We start from the raw sequence: 26,014 nt of genomic DNA on the forward strand, positions 1-26,014 counted from the left end.
CCTGGGTGAGGGGATGATGGCTGTTTGCAGCTGGTCACACCCCCTTCAGGGTGGGGGTCCCCACTGGGGTGCCTGGCCAGTCTGGGTGAGGGGCTGAGGGCCGTTTTCAGGCTGGCGGGTGACTGAAGCTCCCAACCTCTCCTTTTTTTCTTTTTTTTTTAATTCTGGGATTCATTTACCTTCTATGGCTGTCACTGGAATGGAGAGCCAGCTTTAGCTCTGAGGCTCGGCTCCAGCTCTGAGACCTCAGCTGCTGAAAGCAGGAATCTGAGTTTGTTTGGCTTCTATAATTGAAACACTGTTGCAACTCCAGCTTGGCGGCTGGCTGAAAGCATGGGGTTTGTTTAGCTTTTATAATTGCAACATAGTTGCTTATAGTGCAAGCTCAGAGCCCAGCAGCGGCAGGCGGGGAACCTTGGCTTCCTCCTTCACTGGAGCAAACAAGCCTCCTGTTCGCTTCAGCTGCCTGGCTGCCAGCCGCCATCTTGGTTGGCAGTTAATTTGCATATCACCCTGGTTAGCCAATGGGAAGCGTGTCAGAGGTGTGGTTAATTACCATGTTTGTCTATTATTAGATAGGATTTCCCTTCACTGCTTTATGTCCAAGGAGTACCACACTTCTCAAAATATGATGCTCCCTTGAATATATGCCCCTTGCTTCTCTAAGGCTGCCATTTCTGGTTCCTCCCATTTTCAAACCCCTCCAATAGCCAGGGCTATGGATTACCAATCCTTGTATAATATTTTGACATTTCTGTTGCACTTTTGCATTCTGGGGTTGATTTTGACTGTGCTTCCTCCAAGTCCTCTGCTACTCTATATTCTTTCTTTTGCAATCTTTTTTAAAAAAATATATATTTTATTGATTTTTTAGAGAGAGGAAGGGAGAGGGAGAGGGATAGAGAGCTAGAAACATCAATGAGAGAGAAACATCGATTCAGCTGCCTCCTGCACACTCCCTACTAGGGATGTGCCCACAACCAAGGTACATGCCCTTGACCAGAATTGAACTTGGGACCCTTCAGTACGCAGGCCGATGCTCTATCCACTGAGCCAAACCAGTTAGGGCTCTTTTGCAATCTTTTAAGCCTCCTCTTATTTTCTGCTCTTATAAGCTTGTAGCAGCTGGAAGGCTGTAGAAGGTCTTTTGGAATTTTTTAAAAATCTCTACTTACAGGTAATTTGAAGGTCATAATGTTTTTTTTTTTGTTTTGTTTTTTGTCTCTTTGTAATACTGACGGTATAGTTCCTGAGTGGTTTTATTTGTTTTTCCTTGAAATTTGTTATTTTTGAGTATAAGATTGATTTTTAGGGGTCTTTTTGGGGGGTTAAGTAGAGGGAGAGGATTCAGAATCAAATGACTGCCATTCTTCTCTGTCTTGAAGTCACCTGAAAGTATATTTTTAAATTATGAAAGATTTTATTTACTTCAAGCAGATACTTATATTTTATATTAAATAATAATTGAAGCATTTAATTTTCTTTATTTTAAAAATGTTTTTATTGATTTTTAGCAAGAGAAGAAGGGAGAGGGATAGAAACATGGATGTGTAAGAGCTACCATGATAGATCAGCTGCCTCCTGCACGTCCCGTACTAGGGATTGAGTCTGCAACCTGGGCATGTGCCCTGACTGGGAATCCAACTAGGAACCTCTTGGTTCATGGGTTGGTGCTCAACCACTGAGCAACAGCACCTGGGCAAAGCATTTAATTTTCTTAAAAACATATTTGAAAATTATTTTAAAAAATTAATTTTATTTATTAAATTGATTGGGGTGACATTGGTCAACATGAACATATAGGTTTTAGGTGTGGGTTTCTATGTTACAAAATCTGTATATTGCACCATGTGACCACCATCCAAAGTCAAATCTTCTCGTCACCTTATATTAGGACTCTCTTCTCTCCCTACCTCCTTCCCTCTGGCAGCCACCACACTGCTGTTTGTGTTCATGAGTTTCAGTTTTATATCCCACATATGAGCAAAATCATATGGTTCTTAGCCTTTTCTGACTGACTTATTTCACTTGGCATAATGTTCTCAAGGTCCATCCATGTTGTTGCAAATGGCACTATTTCATCCTTTCTTATGGCTGAGTAGTATTCCATTGTGTATATGTACCACATGTTCTTTATCCAGTCCTCTCTCGCAGGACACTCTGGTTGTTTCCATGTCTTGGCCACTGTGAATAATGCTGTAATGAACATAGGAGTGCATATATCTTTGTGAATACATGATTTTGAGTTTTTTGGATATATACCCAGGAGTGTGATTGCTGGGTCATATGGTAGCTCTGTTCTTAATTATTTTGAAGAATCGCCAGACTGCTTTCCATAGTGGTTAGTCCAGTCTACATTCCCACCAGCAGTGAATGAGGGTTCCCTTTTTCCACACCTCTCCAATACTTGTTATTGCTTGTCTTGTTGATAATGACGTCCCCTTTTCTTCCCCATTGACCCCTTCTAACCTGCACCCATCACCTCCTTACCCCCAGGCCTTCACCACACTATTGTCTGTGTCCATGGATTATGCATATATGCATATAAGTTCTTCCCTAAAGGGTAAGAGATCTTTTTTTCTACTGCTGTATAGTATTCCATGGTGTAAATGACCACAGCTTTTTTATCCACTCATCTACTGATGGGCACTTGGGTTGTTTCCAGATCTTAGCTATTGTAAATTGTGCTGCTATGAACATAGGAGTGCATATATTTTTTCTGATTGGTATTTCAGGTTTCTTAAGATATATTCCTAGAAATGGGATCACTGGATCAAATGGCAGTTCCATATTTAATTTTTTTGAGGAAACTCCACACTGTTTTCTGTAGTGGCTGCACCAATCTGCATTCTCACCAGCAGTATACTAGGGCTCCCTTTTCTCCACATCCTCACCAGCACTTGTCATTTATTGATTTGTTGATGGTTGATTTGTTGCCAATCTGACAGATGCGAGATGATACCTTATTGTCATTTTAATTTACATCTCTCTGATGATTAGTGACTGAAAATTTTTTTCATATGTCTCTTGGTCAACTCTATGTCCCCTTTGGAGAAGTGTCATTTTTTAATTGAGTTGTTTGTCTTTCTTTTGTTAAGTTGTATGAGTTCCTTATATATTTTGAATATTAACTCCTTATCAGATGTATCATTGCCAAATTGTTCTCCCATGCAGTGGGCTTCCTTTAATTTTGTTGATGGTTTCTTTTGCTGTGCAGAAGCTTTTTATTTTGATGTAGTCCCATTTGTTTATTTTCTCCTTAGTTTCCCTTGCCCTAGGAGTTGTATTGGCAAACATACTGCTATGAGAAGTGTCGAGATTTTGCTGCCCATGGTTTCTTTTAGGATTTTTATGGTTTCACAGCTTACATTGAAGTCTTTATCCATTTTGAGTTTATTCTTGAATATGGTGTGAGTTGGTGGTCTAGTTTCATTTTTTTGCATATACCTGTCCAATTTTCCTAACACATTGATTAAAGAGTCTGTCTTTATTCCATTGTATGCTCTTGCCTCCATTATCAAATATTAATTGAGTGTAATGGCTTGGGTCGATTTCTGGGTTCTCTGTGCTGTTTCATTGGTCTATATCAGTGGTTCCCAAACTTATTTGGCCTACCGCCCCCTTTCCAGAAAAAATATTACTCAGCGCCCCCTGGAAATTAATTTTTTTTAAATTTTAATAACAATTAAACAGAAAGATATATGTATTAATGTTTCTACCTTTTTCATAAAATATAGTAAAGAAAGGTGTAAATTAGAAACATTGAAGTTTCAAATTATGAAACTATTTATTGAACTCAGAATAGAAAGGTAATACAAAAAAAGTTAAAACAAATGCACCTGTGGCCATCACCGCCCCCCTGGATCGCTGCAGCGCCCACCAGGGGGAGGTAGCGCCCACTTTGGGAATCACTGATCTATATGCCTGTTCTTGTGCCCATACCATATTGTTTTGATTTCTATAGCTTTATAATATTGCTCGAAATTAGTAAGTGTTACACCTCCAGTTTAGGATTTCTTTGGCTGTTCAGGGTCTTTTGTGGTTCCCACAACCATAAATTTTAGGAGTGGTGGTTTGTTTTTTTTAATTTCTGTAAAAAATGCCATTGGAATTTTGATAGGGATTGCATTGAACTTGTAGATGGCTTTTTCTAGTATTGACGTGTTAACAATATTAATTCTTCCAATAAATGAACATGGAAGAATGATACCTTTCTATTTACTGTACATGTGTCTTTGATTTCTTTTATCAATGTCTTGTGGTTTTCAGAGTAAGGATCATTCACCTCCCTGGTTAAATTGATTTTTAAGTATTTTATTGTATTAGATGCTGTTGTAAATGGGATCAATTTATTTGTTTTTTATAAAATTCATTGGTAGTATATTTAAATGCTATTAATTTTTGTATGTTAATTTTGTATCTTGTAACTACTGAATTTATTGATTAGTTCTAAGAGCTTTTTTGTTGATTCTTTAGGATTTTCTATATATAAGATCATGTCATCTGCAAATAGAGACGTTATTACTTCTTCCTTTTCAATTCTGATGCCTTTTTTATTCTTGCCTGATTGCTCTAGCTCAGTGGTCGGCAAACTCATTAGTCAACAGAGCCAAATATCAACAGTACAACGATTGAAATTTCTTTTGAGAGCCAAATTTTTTAAACTTAAACTATATAGGTAGGTACATTGTTATTAACTTAATTAGGGTACTCCTAAGGCTTAGGAAGAGCCACACTCAAGGGGCCAAAGAGCCGCATGTGCCTCGCGAGCCGCAGTTTGCCAACCACGGCCTAGGACTTCCAGTATCCCCACTGTTCCTACCCAGGCAAATTAACTGACCTACAGTTTTGCTGACATCTCTAGTAAGTTTACCTATGTCCTTCCAATTACCTTTTACCACATTTTCTGCTATTTTACAGAGTTTCATTACATAAGCATGATCGATTAAACCAGGGGTGGGGAATGTCCAACCCATGGGCTGTATAAAGCCTGAGAAATAATTTGGTCTGGCCCTGCCAAGGCTTTAGGGGTGAGTTAATAAAATGTTTAGCAGGCTAATTTTTAAGTTGATAATTTTGAATGGCCCCGAATGATGTTATAAATATTCAAATAGCCCTTGGCAGAAAAAAGTCCCCCACCCCTGCTAAGTGAAAGGAGCCAGTTAAAAGACCACATATTTTAAGATTCTATTTATATTCAATGTCCAGAATAGGAAAATTTATAGAGATGGAAAATAGATTGGTGGTTGTCTAGGGCTGTGGTGTGTGTGTCAGGGGAGTAGGGAGTGGGAAATAGAGAATGATTGTTTGATAGGTTTCTTTTCTGGTGTGATAAAAATCAACTTAGATTATGGTTAATGAAGTTGCATATATTGAATTTTATACTTTAAATGGGTGAATTTTATGGTCTGTGAATTATAATTCAAAAAAGATGATAAAAGAAAATCTAATCACTTTTCTTATCTTTTAAAATGGACAAGATATATCTTTTTTTTAATATATAATTGGGCCAAAATTGCAGAGCTTTGTGATTTTACATGTCATAATAGGGCCATATTTGATACCTCAGTAGGAAATCTCCTCTATATGTGATCTAATGTAATATAATTTACTTTTTATTGACTTAGTACTTTTTAATCTTGTATTATGTATTGACATTTTATTTTAGGTATATTATAAATTTATTTGGAGCTTTGATTTTTGTAATACTTTTCATTTATTTCAAGTGTTGTAGTGAAGTTCCACAATTTCAAAAATTTCCCTTTTTCTTTTTTAAAATATATTTTATTGATTTTTTACAGAGAGGAAGGGAGGGGAATAGAGAGTTAGAAACATCGATGAGAGAGAAACATCGATCAGCTGCCTCCTGCACACTCCCTACTGGGGATGTGCCCGCAACCAAGGTACATGCCCTTGACCGGAATCAAACCTGGGACCCTTGAGTCCGCAGTCTGACGCTCCATCCACTGAGCCAAACCGGTTGACTCCTTTTTCTATAATTCGCAGTTTACTAATAGTATTAATAATTTTTATCATTAGTACATCAGAAACCACTGATTTGAAAAGCTTGGCTTGTGAATACAATTATTTTTAACCATGTCTCTTCAAATATTGTAGTATAGATATATAGATCATGTAGTTACATTTAACTTGTTTATTTTCTCTGATTTGTCCCCCACTCCTCCATGTAAGAAAGAAAAGAATATTTGTTTCATTGGTGGTCCTCTTGTGCTATATATTTATGAAAAGTTTTGTCTATTAAATATCTGGGGTTTTTTGTTTCATACAAGGGCATCTCCTTTGCCTTTGTCTTTTCCTTGGATGAATTCTTAAGAAAAAAAGGCAAGTTGTAATGGTTTCTCTAATTCTGTCATCTTAAGTGCTCATGGAAAGTTCTTTTTGTCCCCAATAAATTGTTCTCACAGTAAAAATAGGCATGAATGCATATAAGATACAAAAACCTGTTGCTTTTCAAATATCTTTTTCTTTTAGTAAGTTGTAATACTTTTAAAAAATGTATTTTTATTGATTTGAGAGAGGAAGGGAGAGGGAGAAAGAGATAGAAACATCAATGATAAGAGAATCATTGATAGGCTGCCTCCTGCATGCCCCACATGGGGATTGAGCCCACAACCCCGGGCAGGTACCCTGACCGGAATTGAACCATGACCTCCTGGTTCATAGGTTGACGCTCAACCACTGAGCCATGCCCGTTGGGCATAAAACTATTTAAAAATACCCTTCTTGGAGAAAGGTAACCTTAAAAATGTTTTAAAATATTTATATATAACCAAGAAAAATGTATTCTATAAACTTCTTAGAAATTAGAAAATTTGCTTAGTTTTTCTAGAATTCCCACAGAATAGATTAAATAGATTTAAATATGAATAATAGAATAAATTAATTGAATAAATAGATAAAATAGATTTAAATATGATTTAGAAAATTGGCATGTGACATATTGGATTATTCCCCCTTCTTTTTCAGGAACTCTTGGTGTGATAACAGAAGCTACAATAAAAATCAGACCAGTCCCTGAATATCAAAAGTATGGCTCAGTAGCATTCCCTAATTTTGAACAAGGAGTAGCCTGTTTAAGAGAAATTGCAAAACAGGTAACAAAACAAAACAACAAAAACAAACCCACACATATATACTTATATTTAAAATTCTACTGCATAATTGATTTTTATATGTCACATATAATTTTCATATTTTATTGTGTTATATTTGTGATTTTTTTACTCAGTCCTATGTGAAATGGTAATGTTGTAAAATTATCCCTTTAAGTGCAGCTGCTATTTTTTTAAAGTAATTATACACCTACTTCTTGGTTTAAAGTGTTATACAATTTTAAGCCAAGGTAAGAAATATACTTGGGTTAATGGCTTCTAATGACTTTGCCTTTTATTTAATGTTATGTTTTCTTAAGTTATTTTTGAGTAAGATGGTTTGTTATGAATTGAAGCAATATTTAATTTTTCTTAAGAAATTTGTTGAAATTAAAATAAACAGCTGAATATTAATGGCCCAGACATTTAGAAATTACATATAAGTAGTTAAACTTGATCAATTCTTAGAATGTGGTGCTACCAGGCCCTACTTTGTTTTATAATATTACCTAATCTATAGCTTAAATTAAGTATTATAATTTAGTATAGCATAATATAATATATTTCATAAAAGAATTTCCTTTTTTTTCTCCTTAAAAAAAGGGATATATTTTTCAAGAGTTTTAAAAGATGAGGTAATGCAAAGTAATTTTATTTATTTAGTTCAGTGTATCAGTGTGGAAATTCTTGCATTTCTTTAGGCATTTGATTCATTGTTTGAACTATAATGGTTTGTGAAAAATTCTTATTTCAACATTTCCTAATAGGACCTAGTTAAGGGAATATACTTCACCTTCTTCTTGCTTTCTCCAAACTCCTGGAATTCTTTAATACCTCAGTTATACTGGACTAGAATCTTGAGGGCAATGGAGTTTTCTTTTTTTTAAAAAATATATTTTATTGATTTTTTACAGAGAGGAAGGGAGAGGGATAGAGAGTTAGAAACATTGACAAGAGAGAAACGTCAATCAGCTGCCTCCTACACACCCCCCACTGGGGATGTGCCCGCAACCAAGGTACATGCCCTTGACCGGAATTGAACCTGGGACTCTTCAGTCCACAGGATGACGCTCTATCCACTGAGCCAAACCGGTTAGGGCAACAATGGAGTTTTCTAATGTTACCTATCATAGGTTATCCTGCAGTTCTCCAGAGCAGAGTGGAGGGAGGATCTGATAAGGCAATAGGATTTTACCTATCAAGTACTCGATATTTATTGTTGACTTTATAAGGTACTCAAATGGAAAGTAGTGAAGAGTCCTATCTTCCAACTATCCCAAAAGGATCACTATGAATGTTTTAAAGAAATTTAAGATAAGCAAAAAAATGTTATATTTACCCACATATTTACCGTTTCCATGCACCCAGTTTTACTTTCTGAGACACTCATTCTTTCTAAGTTTCCCACTTTTAGGAAGATCAGCTCTATGGACTTCTCACCTAATCTAACAGTTAACAAGGATAATTTTTATAATTTTCAAGTAGCTTCAGTTACTTATCATTTAGATTGCTTCTCCCATCAAGAATTGGTCATAGGCCCCTTAATATTGATGGTCTTACTCCTGGGTGCAGGGGAGAGTTTAAAAAGAAGTATAGTCCTGGAATGAACATTCTTAAACTGTGGCAGGTTACTTTGGTGGGGTTAAAGTATAAATGAATACTAAGAGTTGAAATCCTTAAGTGCTCCTAATTTACTACAACTTTGGGGACAGATAGTATTATGCTATGTGTTTGCTAAAATAATGATATGGTAACAGTATATTTAAAAGTAGAATGATTAAATAAAGGAGGAGTGAAGATAAGTGTTAGGGGTAAATATCTGAGCAATAAGCACTATAGTTCAAATGTGTTCTTACACTAAAAGCATCACTTAAAGGTCAAGGATAAACCTATATAATTTTATTAACCAATGTCACCCCAATAAATTCAATTAAAAATAAAACAAAAAAATAAACTAAGATGAATTACCAAGAAAAAATTTAAGATACTACAGGTATCCTATATAATAAAGAGGTAATATGCAAATTGACCATCACTCTCACACACAAGATGGCCGCCCCCATGTGGACACAAGATGGCCAGCAGGAGAGGGCAGTTGTGGGCGATCAGGCCAGCAGGGGAGGGCAGTTGGGAGGGACAAGGCCTGCAGGGGAGGGCAGTTGGGGGCAACCAGGCCTGCAGGGGAGGTCAGTTGGGGACGACCAGGCCTGCAGAGGAGGGAAGTTGGGGGGGGACCGGGCCTGCAGGGGACGGCAGTTGGGGACAACCAGGCCGGCAGGGGAAGGCAGTTGGGGGCAATCGGGTCAGGAGGGGAGCAGTTAGGCGTCAATCAGGCTGGCAGGGGAGTGTTTAGGGGGCAATCAGGCAGGCAGACAGGCAAGCGTTTGGGAGCCAGCAGTCCTGGATTGTGAGAGGGATGTCCCACCGGGATCGGCTGTAAATGGGCAGTTGGACATCCCTCGAGGGGTCCCAGATTGGAGAGGGTGCAGGCTGGGCTGAGGGACACACACACACACACACACACATACACACACACACACACAAACACACACACACACACACACCGTGCATGAATTTTATGCACCGGGTCTCTAGTTGAGAAATAAAAGAGCTACTTGCAAAGCATTATGGTTTTGCCTCTGAATACCTAGAAAAATGGGAAGCTAATCCATAATAGATTATATTTTCTTGTTATTTCAAATCCTCCTTAATGAATAATTTTTTAATTCTAGTATTTTTACTTTGTATTATAATTTATTCTTTGTGGTAAGTACTTTTATTTTTATTTACTTTTTATCTTTGTCCAGATTGACTATTCTCCCCCAAAAGTTTTAGCATTAAAGGTATAGTTCAGATTATCTCTTGTTCAAGTTTTGAATGACATCTTTTTAATTTACCATTATTGCCTTAATATTTTATAGCAAAATAAACATAAATGCCAAATTATATTTTTAAAATAATTATACAATTTATAAAACTAGTCTGATTTGTATATATTTTTAATAAAATATCTCAAGTAGGTTACATTCAGTCTATGTTGGCCAATTCTGCCCCTGCACAGTATCTCCACTCCATGGAACACAGATTTAATGTTGTTATATGGTCTTTGGAGTAGAGGAAGACATATTTTTAGCATTTCTGAGTGCTCCATCTGGTTTTTCACATTTCAAATACTCCCATGTAAATATATCTAGGTTTCATTAATGCAAAAAATGTACAAGTGTATCAAAATCTTAAGTTTATAATTTTATTACAGTTGAAATGTTGAATTTAAACATAAATGATTGGTGCAATCGATGTCATTTTTGTTACAATTTTATATGCCCTGATAGTAACAGAGAAGAACTACTTTTGCTAATGAAAAGCAAGGGATGAAATTTTCCTTCCTCTTTACATAAGCCAGTAAAAATTGTCCTTTAATTTGTTTTAAGAAACGCTTTGAATATTCACACAGTGAATTATATTGAATTATCTAGGAATAAATAAAATGATAATTGATAGAAAGTGCCATCCTGAGGTTAAAAAGCAGATAAGAAAGCTCCTTTCAGTCTATAGTTTCAATAATTTGGTGTTTTGTACTTAATAATAGACAATTTTTAGAGGTAAATACCATGTGACTAGAAAGCTTGCCTTACTTGAAACAGATTAAAAAGTCTAGATAGGTAACATTTTATTCTCAAATATTGCTCTTCTGGAATGGGTTGAAGAGATCAACCAAAGAACTTGTATGCATATATGCATAACCCATGGACACAGACAATAGTGTGGTGAAGGCCTAGGATAGAGGACAGGGGCAGGCTAGAAGAAGTTAATGGGAGGAAAAGGGGAACATATGTAATACTTTTCAACAGTAAAGATTTAATTTAAAAAACATTGCTCTTCTGAAAGAAACAATTAAGTTACTTCACTTTTGGGGGAAGTTACACATTTTGCTCCTATTACAATGCACATATAAGGAGGCATTATTGTTTACCTTCCCTGGAAATGGATAAATGCTAGCATTATAGCATACGGACATTTACATAATAGTTTATAGAATGTACAAATCTCACATGTCAAGAATGTTACTGTATGTGCTTCCCTGCTTTGTAAGAGTATTTTCAGGCAGAAAAATTGAGAAAATTACCAGATTTTGGCACTATTCATTGTTCATTCTGCAATTTGGATTTTCAGTTGATAGCAGAGGAATTAAGATCCATTAAAATAGACGGTACATGCTTTATGATTGTGCCAAATTCCTGATTGAATAATGAGTTGGCTGCTTATAATTCTTCACTGTCATTTTATAGCACTTCCATTTTGCAGTATTTTCAGACTTTGAAATGGGAAACTATTTTGGATGAATATCTTTTGGAAAGGAGCATATGTGATTGTTCACAAATAGAGTAGGGCTCTGTGTGTATTTTCATAACTGTTCTTACTGAAGGAAATAAATTGAGCAACATTATACTGGCAGTGGAAGGATTCTGCTAAAGTCTCTCTCATCTGATCTTTGTCCATGTGAGGAATTTTCCTCTTTCAATACTTCACTACCTTGTGAGGAGCTAGAAAGGAAGATTTAGTGGAAGATTAATGTGATTTTATCTCATAAGTGGCAATCCAGTATAATCTCCATCTTTACTCAGATGGGTAAGTGACTTTTAAGACTTTCTCAGAAAGTAGATTCTTACTAAAGCCTCTCCAAAGGGGGAAAATTTTGTTTTTTAATCACAAGAGCAGTGTCAGATATAATATTTTATTCTCTTTTATTGTTGGTTTAAAAATAAATTGAAGGGAAAACAGTGAAACAAGATCTAAAGCAATTTTTGAAGTTTGGTGTGTTTTTTTCTCCCCCTAATAAAAATTTCGGAGTTATGCCCTATGGTATTGAGAGATGAACAGTTGTTCCATTAAGAGGAAACACTGCCTGTATATGTGGCATGGATTAGTATGCAGTACTCCAAAAACTGTCTTTCTGAGTATAAGAATTAGGTTTTTAGAAATATAGATTAGAAGGCAATTTTTTCTGTCACTACCTTTTGACAAGGGTAGCCCTTTCTACCTACCATCACTTTTATATTAAATAATTTTAAACTGATAGGGTGTTTTTTTCATAGTGAGTATAGGTCATAATATGGGAAAATATACATAGTTTATGTCTGACACCTCAGAATGTTAATATACCTCAATTCTGAATTGTTCTGTTTCCAACATGATTTATCCTGGAGGGGTTCAAATACATGGAAAGGCTTAGCATTTGTAGTATAAAATAATTAAAACTTTATATTCAGTGGTAATTCTGAGAAGTAATTTGTTACATGTAGAAAATGGAATTGTTATTTTAAATCATTTTTTGAAAACATACATTTCTTCCTCTAAAGCAAAGAGAATAGCCATATGTTGGTTAATTGGATTTACTCTGTTACCCAGCAAAATATGTTAAACTTTAGGACAGTTATAAGACATGCTCTTGACCAGAAGCTACTCAGAACAAGTCATTATACCTTTACTAAACTGAAAATGTAAAATTATGACTTGGGAGACTGTTAGGCATTAACTTTTGGCCCTTCTCTCAATATAAGAGGAGGGAAGTATCTACTCTATAATGCATTATTTCATTCTTTCAACTTGAGATAATTCTTATTTTAAAAAGTTCTTGTTTACAATGTAGACTCCCAGTTGTAAGCCAGTATGTCATTTCAAATAGGACCAGTTATACAAGTAGCCTTAAATATGATATGATTAATCTGTGTTGCCAATTCTGATTAGTGAGGGGAAGAACTAATTCTGCCTCACTTTAAGCTTTTATATCTAGAAATTTGCATTAATAAAATTCTTTCACATATTTTTTTAACTCAAATTTTATATTATCATGTCTTTTATGTGTGATAGTAGGTCTTAACTTTATATCCAACACAGTACAATGGATATTATGTAAGTTAAATAGACATGGTTTTTGTCTAATAATCACTAAGGATGTTGCCTATTATATATTTTTCAGTGTTTAAATTTGTGTATAGCTATGTACAAGGGGTTTGGTTTTGAAGCATTGACTTCTGATACTGTATGAGATTAGTAGACTCTCCAGAATAGTCGTATGGCTCAGAAATTTGGGCTGCTCTAGAATCTGCACAGAAAGTTTGTTTTACTCCTTGAAGAAACAAATCTTTTTCAACTCAAAGATGATTTATTCCTCAACCATGATACCAGAGATACAGAAATACCATCTAGTGCTTCTATTTTACGGTTTATTCTTATGAAGTCAGAACAGTAGAAATCCTGCAGACATTTAAAATGTGTTACAAGACACCTTAAATGCGTCTCATCTGAATTGTAAGTTCTGGTTTTTTTTCTATGGCAAGAGTTTATGAATTGGCTCCATAAAATTTTCAGAAATCTTTTGATGCATTTTTTACAGGAACTATTTAGAGAAAATTATTAGATTGAGAAATCTGTTGCTTTTTAAGTTAGTTCAGAGAATTCTAAGTAAATAAGACTAATCGGATTGGGTTTTTTTGGTTTTTTTTTCAGGTTACATATTTAAGTGAATTCCTGTTTATAGCATCATTAAAAGGAAGAAATTTCCAGCAATTTGACTTAGTTTTATACACCTGCTTTAAGGCTAATGTGGTTATTTCTAATTTGTTCAGATAAAACAAAGATATTAATATTTCTTTATTAGTCCATAACTATCATTTCCTCATATCTTTTCAGATTATTTACTAAGTACACTTTAGGTCCAAGTCAGGTGATATTAGAGATTCTGGCATGGGCACATTTATCATAGTAGGAAAGAAATTAATTTCTTCATTAACTTTAGTTCGAATAAGCAATTTTTGTTCGAGTGTTTCTTAAATCCCCTGAATGTATCATTAACTCACCATTCAACTTGGTAAAAATATTCCCTCTCATGTTAGTTCTAATCACCTACCACCAGGGGTCACTTTAACTCAAGGACCCTTTCCCCCTTTTCTTTTCTATGGAACACTCATAGCATGAGAGTGAATTTAGAGCCCAGATTCTCAGAACGTGTGATGTCTCTAACTTTTAAAGGAAATCTTCTGAGGGTTTTTAACCTACCAAATTAGTTTTCATAGCAATTGAAACATAACCTAATCGTAATTATAGATATAGTAACCCAGAATGTTGTTCTTTTTAAGTTATTGTAACATTATTTTGGTCTTTTATAGGAACTTCTATTTAATTACTCTGTAGTGACAGCTTTTAATTTAAACTCTTAAACCTTTTCTGCTTTTTATTTTTAGAAAAATGTACAATGATGTACAAATTATCAATTTACAGAGGATCATAAAGAAATATAGATGCTATTTTTTTAATTGAGTGCTTTACTTGAGAATTTACTTGTAACAGTAACTGGAAAACTCCATATACTGACTTTTCAAAATGTGCAGCACTATTAAAACATGAGACTTATTAAAGTTATTGGTTTGATTTTGATAATTTTTGAAAATCAGTGTTGAAAACTAATATTATCTAGATACAAAAAAGTTTTTTAGCTTCTTAATATTTTTTATAATATAAGTCTATAACCATCTACTCTGCCTTAGTGTAAATAGAAACAGTGAGTGACTGACTAGTTTACGTTACTCAGCAGTCAACTTAAATATAATTGAATATCGGTTGCTATATGTAGCAAGTAACCTAAAGCCTCTCTTACTTATTTTTCCAACGTTTTAATTTGTAACTTTTTGCTCTATTTTTTATGTTTGTATATGTTTTCTGCACCATTGAAATTAAGTTGCATGCTTTATATGACCCTTGACCACTAAATATTTCTCCTAAAAAAAAAGAAAAAGAAAGATGTTCTTTATAACCACAATGCTGTTATCATGTCTAAGAAAATCAGCAGTAGTTTCTTAATGCCATCTAATATTCATTCTATAATCAGTTTATTCCATTTGTCCTCACAATGTATTTTGTGGATAGTGTTGTCAAACTAAGATTTTTGTCAAGGCCTGCATATTGTGTTTTAGTTGTTTCAGAGATTGAATTCCACTAAACATTTACTATACTAAATGTTATATACTTTTCCCCCATTTTCTGATGTTTGTTTGCCAATGTTGATTGTTTTCATTAATAACACCTGCTATTTAGATACAGGTGAAGTAGAATCTGGGCAGTAGGAGATGGAATTTACAGGTTGTTGCTAGGAATTTAAAAGGGTTTTTAAAAAATAATGACAGAATGGCTCTGAATGCTTTCTCATATTTTACTGGTGTACTTAAGCCAAAACATAAATATGTATGTTGTATGATATTTTATTTTATGAAGAAAAGAAACTTGGTTTAATCAGACTTCTGTGTTTTGTTAGAAGTTGATATGCCTATTTTAATAAAACATTTTAGGAAAATTGATTTTCCTTTGGTATTTTGGAAACTGGTAATATTTTTAGAAGCATTAACCTAACTACCAAGATATCTTTATACCAATGTTTGACATTACTGAGATAGTAGATTTTTTATGACTATACTAGTGGCCCGGTGCATGGAATTCGTGCATGGGGCGGGGGTATCCCTCAGCCTGGCTTGCACCCTCACCAATCTGAGACCCCTCGGAGGATGTCCAACTGCTCGATCCCTATGGGATCGGGCCTAAACCGGCAGTCAGACATCCCTCTCACAAACCAGGACTGCTGGCTACTAACCGTTCACCTGCCTGCCTGCCTGATCGCCCCTAACCAGTCTGCCTGCTGGCCTGATCGCCTGCAACTTTCCCCCCCTTCCGGCCTGATCACCCCCAACTGCCCCCTCTGCCGGTCTGCTTGCCCCCAACTGCCTCCCCACCAGCCTGCTCACCACCAACTGCCCCCCACCCCCTTGCCGGCCTGCTCTCCCCTAACTGCCTCTGCCTCGGCCCCGCCACCCGGAAGGTCGCCCAGTCTAATTAGCATATTACCCTTTTATTAGTATAGATGGGACCACCACTGTCATATACTAGTATAATGGTTGAGGAAGAATTACTGTATTTTGGATATTAACCCCTTATCAGATACTTGATTTGCAAATATTTCCTCCTATTTGGTAGGTTGTCTTTTAATTTTGTTGATAGTTTTGGCACCATTGTAATTAACCTAGTTATTAATAACAGAAAGAGGAGGGCAGGTTTAACCGCGCCCCCACCAAGGTTCAGCTCGCTTCAGCTGTGGAGACGGCACTGCTGCTGTCGGGGCAGGGGAAGGGTCTGACCCTGGGGGGCTGCTCAAGTCTGCCTCCACCTGGGTCTGGAGTTGTAGGCAAGAGAGGCGTGCCTGGCCCCAGCGAAGGCAGAGGGGGGCCCAGCAGCAGCAGGCCGCGGGCCCTGGGTGCCTCGGGGGCGCTGACGGGTGGTCACCAGCGTGTTGTTGTGGGTGCCCCTGGCGGGGGTGGCGGGGGAAGAGATTGGAGTCGGAGGTGCAGGCTGCAGCTACCCCCGAGGCTGGGTCCTCTCCCCGTCCGGTCAGCCTCTCCGTCCCCCCAGGGGTGTGGGGGCTGGGGTAGGGTGTCTGTGCAGAGGAATTGGAAGAGCTCCCCATGGCTGTTTCCTTTTCCTTCTTCGCAGTCCGGGCTCCTGTCAGGCACTCTCCTCAGAACCCCAGGAACTTGGCACTGGCCGCCCACCTCCTGCTGTGCGCGCATCAATATGCAAATTGGTCGTTACTGGGACACTGTAACGGCAATTAGCATATTACCTCTTTATATGTATAGATACTTTTTTGTTGTTAACCCTCACTTCAGGATATTTTTTCCCCATTGATTTTTAGAGAGAGTGGAAAGGAAGGGGAGAGACAGAGAGAAATATCAATGTGAGAGACACATCGATTGGTTGCCTCCCACACATGCCCCAACTGGGGCCTGGGAACGAGCCTGCAGCCGAGGTACATGCCCTTTACTGGAGTCAAACCCAAGACCCGTTAGTCTGCTGACCGACTTTAATCACTGAGCCAAACTGGCCAAGGCATAACTATATACTTTTAATAAGATAAGGAAATATCAAATAAGATCATTTTCATGTAATATTTTGTTTCAAATACAACTTTAAAACTGTGTGTGCATGTGTTTTAAGTGATTTTTTTGGAGGCTCTGTGGTGTATTTGAAATATTGCTCATCTAGCAGTCAAGATAGCTTGATTCTGGTTCTATCTTTACTATTTAATTAGCACCTTACTTCTGAGAAGTCTTTTGATCTCTCTGGTTCTTGTGTTCACACCTGTAAAAAGGGGAACTGACAGGGTTGTTTTCTTATATTAAGTAAAGATTTATGAAAGCAACTTGGAAACCATAGGATTCTATAAAATTCAAGGTTATTTTATGCTGTGATTATAAAATTATCTAACATTGTTTCTTTAGATTTGTCAGTGACTTTTTAATATAGATTGAATTATCTCACCTTTAGTATCAAAGCTGAGTAAATAAGTTGTATAGATTTGAAAATAAGAATCTAGTCATTTTTCAGGCTAGAATAAAATGTGTCCTATGAATTATTTAAAAAATTAAGAGTCCAGTTAAAAACAAGTAATAGCAAAAATGTCATAACACACAGTTAAGGTGTATATTAAGTTTGAGTGATTCCCATAAATCTCAATATTGTGTTGGTACAAATTTTATTGATAAACTAGAGGCCCGGTGCATGAAATTCGTGCATGGAGGGGGGGTTCCCTCAGCCCAGCCTGCACCCACTCTAGTCGGGGACCCCTCGGGGGATGTCCTACCACCGGTTTAGGCCTGATCCCTGTGGGGTCGAACACCCCTCACAATCTGGGACCGCTGGCTCCTAACCACTCACCTGCATGCCTGCCTGATCGCCCCTAACCTCTCTGCCTGCCTACCTGATCTCCCCTAACTGCCTCTGCCTGCCTACCTGATCACCCCTAACTGCCCTCCCCTGCCGGCCTGATCTCACCCCCAATGGCCTTCCCCTGCTGGTCTGATCTCACCCCTAACTGCTCTCCCCTGCTGGTCTGATCACCCCTAACTTGCCCTCCCCGCCGGTCTGATCTCGCCCCCAACTGCCCTTCCCTGCCGGCCTGATTGCCCCTAACTGCCTCTGCCTGTCTGATCACCCCTAACTGCCCTCCCCTGCAGGCCTTGAACTCGCCCCCAACTGCCCTCCTCTGCCGGCCAATTTGGTTCTGATGGGTCAGTTTCTATGCCATTCAGCGTCTCTGGGCCTATCAACGGGGCCTGATCAGAAAGGCAGGGCTGATCAGCAGCCCCAGTGGAGGCCTGGAGAGAAATGGAGGTGCGGCTGTTGGCCAGGTTAGGAGAGAAAGAGAGGCAAGTTCTGATCAATGGCTGATACAGAGGCTATGGATCAGACCCTGCCTCTCTCTCTGCGGGTCTCTCTCTGGGCCTGATCCGCAGCCCCCTAGGCAGTCAGTGCTGGGTTGGGTGCCTGTAGCAGCCCCAGTCAGCCTTCAGTCCTTACGACCCTGGCTCTTTATTATATAGATGATAATACTCAGAAGATAAATGTTTTAAAAGTTCATGACATTTATCAAAATTCTTTTATCTGAAAGCAACCTCTTGGTAGCAGTTTATCCATGTTAACAATTTGCCTAGAAAATAAAATCCCATTTAGGGTGCAGCTCACTTTTAATTCTGTGGGAAAGTTGTAGCTAATTTAAACCTTGCTAGTGTTTGTATTGTAATGTTTTAGCATCACAGAATGAATATGAATATCTGCTTTTCTTGTTTTTCTTCCCTTGCAGCTTTTATTGTGTGCCAAAGTAGACATGACACTGGTGCAGTTTTAGATGGTTTAGATACATAATCTTATGCCTCAAAGTTTATAGCTTTTTTCATACAAATAATCTTGAAAGATCTTAGAATTCTAGATACTGTCTGATAGTTTTTCTATGGATTATGAGAAGGGATAAAAAGAGTAACAATTCCTAGACTTATCTATGAAGAAAGATGACATTCCTATATTACCTGTCTATCTTCTTTCCTTATTAAATTTGTATCACATTTTTTCCTTTTTAAAACAGAGATGTGCTCCTGCATCTATTCGCCTCATGGACAACCTGCAGTTTCAGTTTGGTAAGAAAGAAATGGTGATTTTAAAATCTGCTCACTAAGTAACAAAAATTTTTGAAATACCAGTATGTGCCAGGAAGATTACAGAGTGCAGAACTAGAATGATGAACATCATAGCTCCTACCATTCAGGAAGCTCTCTGTCTAATGAGGACAGACAAGTATATAAATGAATGGATGTAGGCGTGATGGAGGTTCTATGAAAGAAAACCACTGGCTACCCTGGTGTGCAAGTGAGGGTTGGTTGATGGCTTGCTTGATTTTGCTTGAAGTCGGTGTAAAGAGATAGGAAAGGCTTGTTAAAGGAGGGTGATTTTTTAAGTAAATCTTAGGAGATGAATAGAAATTTCCCTGAGATGGTCTCTTCCCCTCTCTCCTACCAAATCTGTTCAGTTATCAGCAAAAATATGAAATTGTAAACCTTAATGGCATATTTTAGTCCTGTGTGGCTCAAATAGAGGTTAGGGTGAGAGTTGTTACAAGAGAAAACTGGATGGGTGGACTAGGGCTTTGCAGGAGAGGTTTAAATTTTATCTTGTCAGCAAAGGGATTTCTTTGTAGAGGAAATAAAATAAATCAACTTTACATTGTAGAAAGCTCATTCTGCTAGCATTCTGCAGGATAGATTAGAATGGTGCAAGCATGGAGAAAGAGTTGAAATGGCTCAAAAGGCAAACGTTGGGGGTCTTGGTCAAGGTAGCAGCAATGGAGATAGAAAGTAAGCGATAGATTTTTCAAAGACCAGCTTGCCAACTGGATATAGAAGGTTAAAGAAAGGTAAGAATTGAGGGCAACTCCTGGATTTCTCATTTGACTGATTGGATTGGTAGAATAAGTCTAGAAGAGATGTTGATTTGGGGGGAAAAGGCATTGCAATGGGTTATATTTAAGGTGCCCTTGGAATACTTAGGTGGAGAATTCAGTAGCAGTTGACTGTTTCTTTTTCTCCCTGTTTTGCTTAAAGTATTAAACTTTCTGACACAATTTCTCATCTTTTCAATTATAGTTTATTGCTTCTATATAATTTTCATAAATATCAGTTTAGTTGGGATTTAAGTTTATAGACTTTAAGTATCCTCAAAATAGTCCATGAAATTATGGGAATGATTGCTCAATAACAAATATAAAGACTAAGATAGGCCTTTCTAAAAGTTCTGTCTAAAAGTAGCTTAGATTTTAATTTAGGTAAGAATGGTTATTATATAAAAACTTAATTGTCCTGGCCAGTGTTGCTCAGTCGTTAGAGTGTTGGCCTTCGCACCAGAGGGTCACGGGTTCAATTCCCGGTCAAGGGCATGTACCTGGTTTTCAGGTCTGATCCCCAACCCCTTGGGGCTCATGTTGAGGCAACTGTGATACATATTGTTGAGTATATTGAAATGACCTACAGATTTCTCCTGTAAACTAAAGTTTGTCAAATTTAGGGGATATTCTCATTCATTTTTATATTTCTTGAACCTATCACATAACAGGCACTTACATGTTGACTGACTTAATCATCAAATTAGCAAAAAGAGGGTAAACAAATCTTGGATAGCACATAGCGTAGTGCTAATATTAAGCCCAGTATTAGTAGCACAATTTATCCAGTATCTCCTCACAACTGTTCCTCAAAATGGTCTTCCTAGTTTACAAACTACTCAAAAGCTTAAAATTTCAGTCCAACTCCCAAGTCATATGTGGTAGAGCTGAATTTGAACCCAGTTGTATCTGTTCCACTGTCTCAAATTACTTATTTGAAATATAGATATTTATTAAATCCTTTTAAATTATTTAATTGACACTGTAAGAACATATTTACTAATTAAACTGTCCAGTTAGTAAATTTGGAAACTAGTTACTTTGTTTCCTATAAAAGGTAAAATAAATAGCTGGAATGTATTTAGAATGTAATCAGGTTAATAGTCAACGTTAATCTAAGTATAAGTAAAAGATAATATGCTCAATTAGTACTAATGCTTGACCCACTTAAAAGTTAGTATCACTGTTTTAATAATATGCTTTAAAGCTATCACATCAACTCAGTATCAGGAATATATGTGACTGCCTCCCACCAGTGATAATGGACATTATACTGTGTTAAGATTAACATATTTCCTTAAGCATTATTTCACATCAGAGTAGTAATATTTAGGGTCCTCATACTTTGTGTAAAGATTATGTGGATTAAGAGTCTTGTTTGAAGAACATATAATTTCAGTTTCTTGCAAGAACACGACATACACACTCACACATATATGTTTGTATGTTTCCAATATTCTTAAAGTAGGATGAATTCCATTTGTGACAGAAAGTAAATTCTTTGCTATGTTATTTATAACTTTATAAATGCTAGAAATGTTACCTATTAAAGCACTGGTTATGCTAGAGAAGCATCTCTGGCAGGTTACAATAAAAGGAAAATAAAACCCCAAACAAACCTCTTACTTGTGATCCAAGAGCTCAGAAAGATTGCTAGGTTGATCTCTGTCCAATCTGCCTTTCATTTTTGTTGTGTTTTGCTTTGTTCCGTTATAGCATGATATCTAACTCTTAGCCTCTGGTGAAGACTTAATGTTAGCTATTCTTTTACTCAATGCACTTTCCTATTATAATAAATAAAAATGTAATAAATATTACAGATTCAGACTCTATTAAAAAAAATAGACTATAAGTAATAGTTTTTTCCCCAGAAAATTTTTTTGTTTGTTTTCCAAAAAACTAGTTTGCTGTGTGTACCTATTTTAAGGAAGGGGCCATACTTTAAACACAAACAAAATCCCAAAACCTTAAAGCCTTTTCTAAAAATAAAATTTTTATTTGGAGATAATTTAAATTTACTAGAGGCTTTAAAGTTCTTTATAAAAATTCTATATAAATGGTACACCTCATTTTTCTGAATTGGTCTCCTAACACTAAGGCCAGATGCAGGACTCTTAAATGTAACAGTCATGAGAGTTAAGATGTTGCTACTCTGAAAACAATGAGATCAGTAAAAGACTATCACTCAATTAAGCTCTATCTGTGGGCAAAGATGAATTTAACAGACTCTGAGACACCATTTATATTATTTTGGCAATTTTAATTCTCTGAGTGTGATTAAGGAAGCAATTACTAGTTTTTATGCCAAGAATTCTGGATGAATTAAGAATTAATTAAGAAACAACCTTAAATGTGATATTGACTTAATATTTGATTATAGTTCTCAATGGTTTTTGCATAATTAAAAAAATAAAAGTAAAACGAGTCACCATTCAGTGCTCTTAATGAAATAAAAATTAATGAAGTGATTTTACTATGAATAAAGTGCACCATTAAAAGATAACCTAAACTATGTGTATTAATTATATAGAGTAATTTGAGTTAAAAAAAAAAAAAGAGCAATCAAAGAGGGGTTTTGTAAACAGAAAATTGTGACTTTTGAAAGGAGATGAAGATAAAAGATGTAGATCTTCATACCAATAGGTTTTCTATAACCAGAAGTTTTAAAAATTAAGGTTATGAAAACATTCACCTTTCTTTTAGTATACTAAGTTAAAGTAGCCTCTTGATCTTCTGAAAAACATAGAATTTGTTATTAATTTAAAATACTTTTTTTCTTCTTAGGCCATGCTCTTAAACCTCAGGTTTCCTCTATTTTTACATCGTTTTTGGATGGATTAAAAAAGTTTTATATTACAAAGGTAAGAATTTTTATGAAATGCTCAAATTTTAATGCTTAGGATATTCATTGATTTTGTTTCCTGTCTTCTCCCCCTTACAGGTACTTATTCTAAGTATGTTTTTCCATGTTGTTATGTACATTTCATAATGATTTTTCTATTAATTATATAGAGTAATTTGAGTTAAAAAAAAAAAAAGCAATCAAAGAGGGGTTTTGTAAACAGAAAATTGTGACTTTTGAAAGGAGATGAAGATAAAAGATGTAGATCTTCATACCAATAGGTTTTCTATAACCAGAAGTTTTAAAAATTAAGGTTATGAAAACATTCACCTTTCTTTTAGTATACTAAGTTAAAGTAGCCTCTTGATCTTCTGAAAAACATAGAATTTGTTATTAATTTAAAATACTTTTTTTCTTCTTAGGCCATGCTCTTAAACCTCAGGTTTCCTCTATTTTTACATCATTTTTGGATGGATTAAAAAAGTTTTATATTACAAAGGTAAGAATTTTTATGAAATGCTAAAATTTTAATGCTTAGGATATTCATTGATTTTGTTTCCTGTCTTCTCCCCCTTACAGGTACTTATTCTAAGTATGTTTTTCCATGTTGTTATGTACATTTCATAATGATTTTTCATGTTGAAATAAATATCAAAGTAAATCCATGATGCATTCAATTTCAGAAATTAAACTTTTTCTCAGATTTGAAGTTCCTAAAAAAACACTGAATTAAACAATTTCATGCATATAACACTTTTTATAGTTTGAATTTTTTCTTTATTGTAGATATATAGAAGTGAAATAAGAGTGTAGATTTTTTTTAACCTGTTGATTGCTTAATTCCTTTTTTAAACGTTTATACCAGCTTACACTACCTCTGGCAATACATATGTGCCATTTTTCTGTTGCATCCTTGCTGTTGCTAGTGGGATTTTTGTTTTATATTCTAAATATCCTGTTTCTTAAAACTTCAATGAGACTGATTATTTTCCTGTATTTTCTAGATATGATCTTTGTGTGCATTAGTTGTATATGGTTATTTCTCCAGGGGTGGCAACTTCATTTTTTTTTTCTTGGTGCTTTGGTGTGTGTCCTTTGAGTAATGGAATTATGAGATGCCTTTGTCATAAATGTTGTAAATAATTTTCCCGGTCAGTGAATCCTTTTCAAATAAGGGTTTTTCTTTTTGGTACACAAAAGTTTCAAATCTATATCATAAAAGGTCTGTGGTCATGACGCTGTAATGGTGGAATAACCAAACAACCGGTCACCAGGAGGTGCTGGAGCACCTCTCACCCCCACCCCCCACCCCCACCCCGGGGCACCGGCAGCATCGGCAGAGCGTCACAGGGCGGCGGACATGGCCCTGATGGCAGGCTAGGCCTAGGGGACTCTACACACGCACGATTTAATCGTGCGCTGGGCCTCTAGTTTTTATATATTTTTCTGTGATTATTTAATTGCTTCTAAGCTTAGAAAAGCCTTCCTTCAGAACTATGATTAGGACCATTTTCTTCTCTCTTGCTATTTTGTTAAATGGGAATTAAATTTTTTAAAAATCTTATTACTATTTGAATTTTTTCAATTTTATAATGAGAGATAGACCTAAATTAATCTTTACTGATCCTTCTCCCAATTGGTAACCAGTTGTGAAAACACCATTAACTAATCCCTGCTTCTTATACTGATTTGCCATGTCCAAGACATCTTATATACTTTTCCAAGAAATAAACTCCATTTAAATGTATCAAATTCTTTTTAATTAGCTTTTGTTTCTAAAAAAGTAAATGAATTTAATTGCTGTAGGTCTTGTTTTTGGAATTTTATCACTGTTACCTACCAGTTTATTATCGTAGAAAAAATTTTAAAACTCTTCACTATTTTAGAAAGTCCATATAGATTTTCATTAGGATTAAGATAAACTTGTTTATTAATCTGGGCAGGAATTGACAGGTTTTATAATATTTATGCACTCAGGAACATATGACATATTTTATAGACATGTTTTTCTAATGAAATTATATATTTTCTTTTAGGTTATTCTTAGCTGTTTTATATTTTAATTTTATAGATAAGAGCTCCTTTGAAAATATTATTTAATAAGTTATTGTAGTATGTAAGGGTGCTGTTGGTTTTTACTTTCCCCCTATATCATTTATTAATTTCTATCATTTTGGTAGTTTTACTGGATTCTTTATTATAATTATAATTCTTATAAGTTATTTGTTGTGTTTACATATCAGTAAGTCATTACAGTTGACACTGAGGCATACTTTGAAGTGAAGTGTTTTTTCATAGTTTTATTCTATTGTGATGATCTGAATACGTGCATTAGTTCTTTTTGATTGCCATGTAAAGTTCCAAAGCTCAATTAAAAAAAATTAAATAATTGTTTATTTTTCAATTACAGTCGACATACATTATTATATTAGTTTCAGGTGTACATCCCAGTGATTAAACATTACATATCTATGTGATCATCCCAATAAATCTCACACCCATCTGACACCTTACATAATTATTAGTATACTAGAGGCCTGGTGCATGAAATTTGTACACGGGTAGGGTCCCTAGGCCAGGCCAGTGATTTGGGCTGATCAGGGCCTTCAGGCTGCCAGCCAGGGCCTCCCTTCCCCAGCTGCCAGCTGCTGGCCAGGGCCTTCCTTCATTCCACGCCACCCCCTGGTGATCAGCACACATCATAGCAAACGATCGAACTCCCAGTCGAACTCCCAAGGGCACAATTTGCATATTAGGCTTTTATCCTATACTAATAAAAGACAAACATGCAAATTGACCATACTTTCACTACACCTTAAGCCACGCCCACCAGCCAATCAGAGCGACTATATGCAAATTAACCCAACCAAGATGGCGGCCGGCAGCCACGGAGCTGGATCGAGCAGGAGGCTGGCTTGCTCCAGGGATGGAGGAAGCCAAGGTTCCCCGCCTGCCGCGGCCCGGCTCTGAGCTCCACTGAAAGCAACAAAGTTTCAATTATAGAAGGTAAATAAACCCCAGATACCTGCTTTCAGCCAGCCGTGGCCACGGAGCTGGAGCGAGCAGGAGTGGGTTGCCCCTGGCCATGGAGGAAGCCAAGCTTTCCGCAGGCCTTCGCTAAAGGCAACAAAGTTTCAATTATAGAAGGTAAATAAATCCCAGAATAAAAAAGAAAAAAAGGAGAGGCTGGGAGCTTATGTCACCAGGGTGCTTGGCCAGCCTGAAAACGGCCCTCAGCCCCTCACC

General features: G+C 36.3%; 1 protein-coding gene across 1 annotated transcript in view; it reads left to right on the top strand.

Moving 5' to 3' along the window:
- The window catches only part of AGPS (alkylglycerone phosphate synthase), a 123,780-nt gene that overhangs the window by 59,997 nt on the left and 37,769 nt on the right, over positions 1-26,014 (top strand). Inside the window, exons 11-13 of the mRNA XM_014546238.1 lie at positions 6,988-7,115; positions 19,078-19,129; positions 22,711-22,787. Coding sequence (XP_014401724.1) covers positions 6,988-7,115; positions 19,078-19,129; positions 22,711-22,787 — 257 coding nt within the window. The remainder of the gene's footprint in view (positions 1-6,987; positions 7,116-19,077; positions 19,130-22,710; positions 22,788-26,014) is intronic.

The sequence above is a fragment of the Myotis brandtii genome, unplaced genomic scaffold, assembly GCF_000412655.1.
Source record: "Myotis brandtii unplaced genomic scaffold, ASM41265v1 scaffold112, whole genome shotgun sequence".
In the NCBI taxonomy this organism is placed as follows: domain Eukaryota; kingdom Metazoa; phylum Chordata; class Mammalia; order Chiroptera; family Vespertilionidae; genus Myotis; species Myotis brandtii.